The sequence below is a fragment of the Pieris napi genome, chromosome 21 (genome assembly GCF_905475465.1).
Source record: "Pieris napi chromosome 21, ilPieNapi1.2, whole genome shotgun sequence".
Lineage (NCBI taxonomy): Eukaryota > Metazoa > Arthropoda > Insecta > Lepidoptera > Pieridae > Pieris > Pieris napi.
In genome coordinates this window covers 10,284,666-10,294,062 of record NC_062254.1, presented here as the reverse complement: position 1 = coordinate 10,294,062, position 9,397 = coordinate 10,284,666, and the positions used below count along the sequence as shown (strand labels likewise).

The window sequence follows — 9,397 nt, the reverse complement described above, 5'->3', positions numbered from 1 at the left end:
AGGAATATTATTAAAAAAAAATCAGACAAATCGGTCAAGCCGTTTTCATGTTATGTCGTGACAACGAAAAACGGGTTTCATTTTTATATATATAGATAAACCTAGATTATAGCTTTAAAATTGTACCTAGCAGATGTTACAAGATATCAGTGTTCTTATTTTAAAAATATTGAGATTACCTTAAAATCTAATAATATTTTTAAACTGATTTAAAAAGGAAACGTGGAATACAAAAGAAACATCCGTGTCGAATATTCCTCCGTATTCTAGTAGAAGTCATTCAATGTCAGTAAACCGTTACTACCACTAGTTATATACAAGTAAAAAATAAATTGGCCCTAAATCTAAAACCTATACATAGGAGAATGCATGTTATAATACTTCCGTGGTTTATAAAAATTATTAGTTACTTTCTTATATTAAAACGTGAGAGTTTAAATATTATTTTATGTATATAAGATGCTGTTTACGAATATAATCTTAACCTATAATATGCCTTATAATAATAAAATAAAGAAAACACTAAAATAAAAACAATATTGGTCTGTGTACTTCAATGCTGGCAAAATTTCTCACTACCAACCAACGCCTAGACGCCAACTTCAATATTAATTAATTAGGAGCCTGTCGAGACGCCCACAGCCCAAGAGTAACTAACCTTATTGTTTTTGGTTGTTGGGAATGTTCTTCAGGCTGCTCTATTAAGGCACCAATAAGAGAGGTATACTATTTTTCTGTGACTCTTATACTGATATCCGGATGTCAGATATAACTAGAGTATCACGAGACCAGGTGCAGGACGGCTTTACAGGATTTTCCGAGGCTTTGAGTATTCAAATACCGCAACCCTTCTGACTTAGGTTTAGTGATATTTTACTAAGAAAAACGCAATTTGCATCTAGAACTGGAACCAGATAATTGTTCAACATATGCAGATCAAAAGCATATCACATAATTATAAAAGACAAACAATAAAGTATCATTACAGCTACTAGCACTTCGCTACTGGTCCCAAATTGATCCGCAAAAAATCACCATCAAATGTAATTGCCCGTATAACGATCATAAAGTAACTCCAAACGAAATAGAACTTTATTTCATTGAAATAAAGTTATTTATCGCTAGCTAACAATAAATGCACTTGTATGGTGGTATCAAACTAGCAATCATTATGACAAAGTAAACAGTGATGTGCGGTCGCTTACTATGTTAAATATATGTTTTTAAAAAGTGAATGTGAAGTGTAATGTGAGAAAAATTTTGTAAGTATTATTACCATTACCTTACCATTACCATTGGTTACGTATATTTTCATTGTTTTAAGAAAACCATTGTTAATATACAAACGTTTACTCACTAATTAAAAGTTATATGTTATTTATAAACAAATTTTCTCAACCAAAATTTTAATTTAATTGCCTATACAATTTTGTATTGTACTCTAATGCATAGAATTCAGATATCGTTCAAAAAAGTCCTTTTAAATGAATTTGTAGGGGCCCGATTAAATCTATATAATGATAGTTATTATGTCGTGTGCCATACTTAGACGACCCGGTTTACATACTATGTCTTATTAATATAATACACACTATCTTCTAAGCATTTATATTTAATTAAATATGATGAGTAGTATAAAATACACAAAATTGGAATATAACACAAGCGTACAAAAAAAAATATTTATCGGAATTATTAATAGAGAAACGAAAGTTATTTTTGAATTGAATTTAGAACAAGAATAGTTTTCCGTGCACTATAACCTATTTTTCATCAACTTAAATTACTAAGAGGTCATTCCGAAAAAGGCTCCAAATATTGGAAAATGTCACAAAATGCGTACCTAATAATATAATAATGGCACAGAAGCTGTCCATGTGCGGCCGTTACCAACCGCCTGCTCAATTGCTTGCATAGGTATTAATTAATTATTATTTTAAGTATAATTACGTTTTATTTTTTTTGATAAACTGATTTTTTTGTCATTAATTATAAAAATAATCGCACAGACGAACATAGTGTCGAAACATTATAGAACACTAACTGTTAATGAACATTACCTTAGTTTAAGCTATTCACTAGTATTGTAGAAAACTAAGTCAACGTAATATTACTTATTAGCCATAATTATTGTATAGGCTAGATTGTAATGCAAGTAAAGTCGCACTCTGTTTTGTGAACTTTATTGTAGGAAAAAAATATAATCATTGAATATATATAATGAACTCCGCCTTTGGGATTTTTTTAAGTCGTTTAAAAAAAATTTCACACTGTTAGAATCTCAGTGACAAGTTGCGGTTATGTAACTGTGTTATTATTTAACTGTGACTTTTAACTGCATACGTGACAAAAGAAATTCGCAAGATATTATGAAAGTTCTCAATAGCTTAATTAAAAAATGGAATAAAATGTATATTTAAATAATGTTATGAATTAAAAAAGCGAAAATCCATATATTTATTTATTCCATATAGTCATTATTATCAATGGCTATACCCTTATGGGTCTTAGCCTCCTCAAGTATATTTCGCCATCGCAATCTATGTCGTGCTTCTTGCGTCCAACATCGAACAACTATTGTTTCGAGGTCCTTGATAACTCCATACCACCAACGCAGCCTCGGTCTACCAAGTTTTCTCTTGCCACCAGATTGTGAGTTCAGTAAGGGCCTTGGGGTTCTATCGTCCGCCATTCGGTGCATATGTCCCAACCACTTGAGCCTGTTGTTTTATAAATTGGACGATGTTGGCTTAGTCCAGGATCTTATAAAGTTCTTCGTTGTAGCCGCAAACAGGACGAAACTTAGAATAGTCAAACAAAAACAATCATATCTTCTCTCTCTCTTCTGTCTTGTGGTGAGGACCCGACGAAATAGTCAATTATATCATGTAGTAATTGAGTGTCAATGATTCCGAAGACAAATGCCTAGACGCTTTAGTACTAGTAGGCTTGACAGCTCTTTAGAGCATTGGCATGGCAAAAAACTCTTATCGCATTGTGATATTGCAGTGTCACTATAGGTCAACATGACTTTCATTATGATCTTTTTCAACGAGGTTTGCATGCAAACTGTGTTTTCTTTTCACCACCGAATAGGAAAACGGAACTAGAAAACTTTCTCATTGTATGTAAAGGACGGGCCAGTTTTAATAACTTAAATTAGGCTCTATCCATCTTATCACTGGGAAAGCGCGCCAGTCAAGTTAAATTAATAAAAAATTTCAACTATTTCGTAGTGAATTCTTAATCGAACGTCAAATAGACATCATTAATTTAACAAATAATTGATGATTAAATTAAATAAACTCTCAAAGCGATAATTAATTAGTAAAATCCCATAGAAAACTTTCCCCTTCTTTCATCTATTTAAAATAAATACCTACCTACATTTTTGATTGATCTTGATGTGGCTTCGCTGCGAATTCCTAAGGGAACTTAATGCTGGTATGTAAACACATTTTTAATTAATTTTGAATGTAATATTAATAAATTATATTTATTCTTGCATTGGATATTTTATAAAATTAATGAATTGTTAAATTAAATGGGATTAATTACTGGAATTAATTGAAAGAAAATATCATCTTAGTTTTATTTAAAGTTAAGAGTTATTTTAAATTAATTGGATGTTTTTATTGAAATATGGAAAACCAGTCTTCTTGTTTTACAAAACAAGTAAATAAAAAACATGTGCTATTGATAATTAATAGTTTTAAATTAATGATAATAACACAGAAACCGACTAAACCGATCAATAACTTAATTATTTTAAATGTAAAAAGATTTTTTTTTATAAATCTTGTTACCAGAAAACTAATACCTGTTGCACTTAACTTTCGATTCAAGATTTGCTTACATTTCTAAGTGACGGAATAACATAAATCACTTCGTATGCGGTGCAGTGTCTGGCCTAGAAACAACTCACTTTCACGGGATAACAATGGACTATTACATATTTATAGATAATGCATATTGCAGATTTGTATGAATTGCAATCTGGAAGATATTCCAGTTGATACTAGACTTAATATCCTATGGCCCCATGATAGGGCATAGGGCGTCCACAGTAAGTCACCATCGCCTTCGGTCTTGAGCTTTGTTTACTCCAAATATATCCGGCTCTCTTTGCCTCATGTACGTCGCCAGGTTTGCTTGGGACGGCCACGCTTCCACGTTACTCGCGGGATCCAATCAAGCGATACTTGGGGTTATGGTAGGAGTCTCTTCATAAACTCCATATGGCCTGTCCATTTCTACTTGCGGCGCATGATCTGATCATGGTTCTCGGAAGAGCTCCCAAAGTTACTTGTTGGAGATCTTCCAGTTGAAAAGTCTTACTGTTTCATAACCCGCCTTATATCTTTAATTTAGTGTTTCTTTTTAAGCTTTAAAACCCCGAAAGGTTTAACAATTCAATTGCGTACTTTTGTTTACATTAAAAGCACTGTACTATGATTCATTATTATCTTTCGGCGTTCATTCATACGCGACCTCTGTGAATAGGTAGTTAATTTCATTTATCTATTAATATGCAGTGTTTTAGTTACAAATAATAAATATGTATTTCAAAGCTGATCCAGGTTTTTGTATAGCTTAATAACATTTTGTTTTATTTACGGAAGAGATATTAAATATATTACATTAAATGTTCTTTCAATCATTATAAGATTTAGATTTATTTCAATTAGAAATTGATAATGAGTAATTATTTAATAATATTAATGTTTATATATACAATATTTATGTTACTGTACTGTAGTTTAGTTTTTATAGTCTCTTACTGAGTGCTGACAGATTAATTAACAGTAACGAGATAAAAACCTTTCATTTTTTTCATTACACGAAATTGATCTCAATGTTTAATTAAAAGTATGTATAATTGGTAATAATACTTTTGCATTAACTAATAACACGGTGTCGGTGAAAATATATGAAATTGTCCAATTAAGCAATAATGTTCGTAATCGTAAAAATATATTTATCAAAGTTTAAATCTCAAAGTTGGAAAGCCAAATGAATATGCTAAATACGTAGTGGTTGGAGATTATTTTTTACATAATTTAAATTGAAATCACTGGCAGAAGAATCGTATTGACAGATTGTGATAGCGTGCAGGCCGGTCTTGTAACTGTTTCGTTAAGGAACGCGTAGTATATCGGGTTCGATTCCCGATCAGGGCAAGATTTTGCGCTTCTGGTGCACCTGACTGAATGGTCAATGTTTGGCATGGCAAAACAGCATGTTCCCAACCACAAGCTACCAGAAATAGTAATTAGATGAGCGATATTCTTGTCAGTCGTATGTCTGGGTCATTCCCGTCAGGTCCGGGACCTATCCCTTAAGAAGAAAATTTTACTTAGATAATTTTTATCATATAATATAAAAAAAATAAGTAAATATTTGTAATTTTTATAAAAAGGTTGCCGTTGATTATCAACAAAATATGGTGTAGGTTAGTATATATATCTATTAGACTATCTAAAGTAAGTAATTCTTTTTTGGGAAAAGGGATACTTTTCTTTAATAAAATCCCAGAGGTTCATTTATCTCTGCCTTTTAATAAATTTAAGAAATGTATTAAAGAAAAGCTGTGTAAAAAGGCTTACTATAAAGTTAACGATTATCTAGTTGATAAAAGTGCCTGGGACTAGTGCTAGACAGGCTACTTCTAATTAATTTGTCATTTTTATTTTAAAATAAGTGTATTTTGCCATAGTCATTTTGTATGATGATTTGCTATTTTAATAGAGTACCGAGAGTTTTTTACGCCGGCTTCTCTCGGTCTACACCCTCTGTCTTCTTTGCCGATGAGTGAAGATGCCTACAGATTCAAAGTAATGTCGTGGAATAAGTGATACCCGTATCTTATATTCCATAACAAACATATTTTATCTTATTTTTGAACAAACTCCATTTTGCTATCATTGTCTCTTTACAAAAGCTATAAAAACCGAAATTAAATATACATTTAACGGTTATAACCACGAATTCACGTAACACAGGGTTTCGAGTGCTTTAAAGCTTTCATCTCTGACCACAAAAGCTTTGTTTAATATTCACATAATTTTACAAAACCCAAATCATTAAATTCATATGACCGAAACCAACAAATAGACAAATAAATAATAATATTTAGAAATGTCGTGAGTTGTTGCTTCGTGATTATATTTGAGATTTAACCTCAATTAAAAATAAGTCGTGCATTTCCCGTCCTGGATGTTCGAGCCATGTAAAACGATTTGGTATTAAGAAAGTTAAACGAAAGTGTGCACCGAATACATTAACCATATAACTAGTTGTTCCCTGCGGTTTTACTTATAAGTCTGTCATTGAGTAGAGTAAAGAGTTGGTCAATAAATGAACAGCAAAAAAAATTTAACGGAAACCCGTCCCTTAGATCGATCTGCTGCGATCGTGCTAGCGCGTTCAACTAAACTATTAAACTAACTTTTAATAAAATTTTCTCCTGCTACTATTAATTGTAACTTTAAAGTAAATGACAGCCTTAGGAGCCATATGAAATATATATATATATATTTACATTGTACATTGCCCAAGTGTATGTGCCTTCTTGAGGGCATTCTGAATTCCATAAAATACGGACCGAAAGCTCAGCATACTCAAAATATATTGGTGTGTTCAAAATTCCAAAATTCGATTATAAAGAAAGTTAGCGTGTGAACTATGCGCATTGATAATATTTAATTAAATTGATATACTTGCATGTACCGGTAGCAATTATTTATACTTTCAATAACAATATCCTTAATTCATCATTCAGTGAAAATTAAGTTGTCCAGATCATTTAGCCGATATAAACAACACTTTTTTACGAACCGGAAACATTTGTACACAACATTTATATAGCTATAATTTTAAACCTAGAAGTAAAAGTAGTATTGTTATAATTTGGTCCATATTGAGCCTTCATAAGCTGAACATATAAACAAAAAAAATATAAATACGAGGTCAGCTAACAAATAAACACCTTAACTTACATATTTAAATAGACACTTAAAACAGTGCAAGTTAGTGTTGGGTTACTATATTCTATAGTAACGCCGGTACAAACTCATTGTTCGTACCTTGGTATTAAATAAATGGTGATATCAGGAACGGTAAATTCCTTTTGAATTATTTAAATCACACATGTGACTTAAAGTTATCATGAATGTAATTACTATTAAAATTGAAATTTAAGAAACATCGCTCTAAGTGACTTTATGGTTTGATAGTAGAGAATGAACACGAAAAAAGTGACCATTTTTTTTTAATGATTAAAATACTATTTACTTATTTGAAGGGTTGCTAAATAATTTGCCATAATTTACGAAATCTACTTCGAGCGGAAACTTTTTTAAACATCTACCTACGGATACAGTACTCGTATATATATTATATATCGTGCAGTAATATAATTTTAAAGTTGCTTTTAGAGTAGTTATTTAAAATTTTAAAACAGTAGGATCGTATAAATACACGTAAAACCCATAAAATCAGTGTTTCCGAATTGCAGAAACTTAAAGCTGGGTTGGCCCCATTTTTGATTAAAGTAATTCTGTTTGTATTTCTTTTATATGCTAGTGCTTCAATCAAATAAAGTTTTTTTGTTCAATAATGTTTGAAGAAAAATATCACACGTGAATTTAATATTTATATACGTTTAAGTTTGCATACGATTTTTATATATGTATATTGGTCTACGTAATATGCATTTTTATACAGCCTAGATTTACTATATATTGAAAGTAAAACAAGTATAATATGTAATTGTTTGATTGCAGACACCGGAGGTCGTTAAGAACAGCGTGTTGAACAAATTGCTGGAGTTTCTACAAGTACCATAAGAAATCTTGTATATCATCGCTTTTACTTTTCCAAAAAAGAGAGAACCGGAAATTCAAAACCTTTATACACCGATTATTAAATATGAAGTAACCTTATAACTTAAAATTACTGTGATTGATATGAGAAATTGATAAACATCTATCTAAATCGAGAAGGGAAAACTTAAAACAATGAACTAACGATGTTTAGAACAACGAACTGTTACGTAACACGATTTGCACTCACACCAAATGAAGATTAACGAGAAAAAACAATGCCCATTTATGGATATGCAATTGAAAGTAAAAACTTATTGAGCGTTAAGAATTTGCGGATGATTGCAATGTGTATATCAAAGGTCATCTAGGCTTTTTGGAATGAAATGAATGAATGCAGTGAACAATAAACCAGCGGATGGCGGGTAAGTGAAATCTTTTTGGAATTGGACATTACCTTAAGTTGTAACATGTCATGGCAAAGACAATTCTGTGTGTCTTTCATTGATAATTTTTTTTTACAGACTTCTTCTGTCGATTTTGGATTAGGCCAGTATTCTTACGATGTTTTCCTATATATAGACGTAAGAAAATTTATTAGCTGCAAGCGCCAAAATAAGAAATATTCACCACAGGCAAAAATCATAACTATAGACAACTAACTATACAAGGATCATGATTTTTCATAGTTCTCCCATCTTGGACGAACTATAATAATAACCGTTTAAGTTATTGCAAAAGAGTGTTTGATACTTATAGCAAAAAATAATCTATGATGTTTTCGTAATAAAAGGCTTACAGAAAAGACGCTTTTCCGTCGATATGTTAATTGCAAACACGATGGAAAATTTACTTGTGCTTTGAATCACACGCTTAACATACACACACACGTTTAACATACACACACACACACACTGTCATCATCACACTGACCAATAACCTTTATATTGTCCGAATCATTACAGAGTAAAATCAGTATCGGCTTGCTACTTCACAATTAAGTTATTATGTCTTTGAATTCGTTCCGCCTTTGTTGCTTCCATACTTATCGTAAATAACTATCTTTCGTTCAATGACGCTTTGATACGGTTTAATTACATAGGTACTGTTATATAATGCTATCACGATTAACATTATAACTTGGTTCATTAAAAATATGCTTTCGATAAATTTTCGTGTAGACGTTCAAAAATAAACAGTTTTTCACTGAATTTAAATAGAATATAAAAATACATTAGAGGGTATATATGTATAATTCTACTGTGTGACATACATACGATGTCACTGAACTCGTCTTGAAACGGCTTGACCGATTTGAATAATTTTTTTTGTATGCGTTTGGGTGGTGCCCTGGATGGTTTAGACTTTAGATGCACAAATCATCCCGGCAGATGGCGCTGCAGTCGGTATCTATGTTATTTATCTATACAGCAAATAAACAGCTAGTATATATATATAAATCTTCTAAGCATGTGTTCGTAATTAATCTCCTAAACGGCCGGACAGATTTTGATGAAACTTTTTGTGTGTTCAAGTAGAGTCGAGAATGATTTACATTATGAAAGACGTGTGTA

General features: G+C 31.4%; 1 protein-coding gene across 2 annotated transcripts in view; it reads left to right on the top strand.

Moving 5' to 3' along the window:
- The first annotated feature begins 1,176 nt into the window (after positions 1 to 1,176).
- Positions 1,177 to 9,397, top strand: part of LOC125060298 (cell wall protein DAN4-like) — a 33,880-nt gene continuing 25,659 nt past the window's right edge. The window contains exons 1-2 of one of the 2 annotated variants that reach the window (XM_047665143.1): positions 1,177 to 1,262; positions 7,785 to 8,248. In XM_047665143.1, coding sequence (XP_047521099.1) covers positions 8,214 to 8,248 — 35 coding nt within the window. In that variant the 5' untranslated portion in view covers positions 1,177 to 1,262; positions 7,785 to 8,213. The remainder of the gene's footprint in view (positions 1,263 to 7,784; positions 8,249 to 9,397) is intronic. The other variant, XM_047665142.1, reaches the window with a different exon arrangement.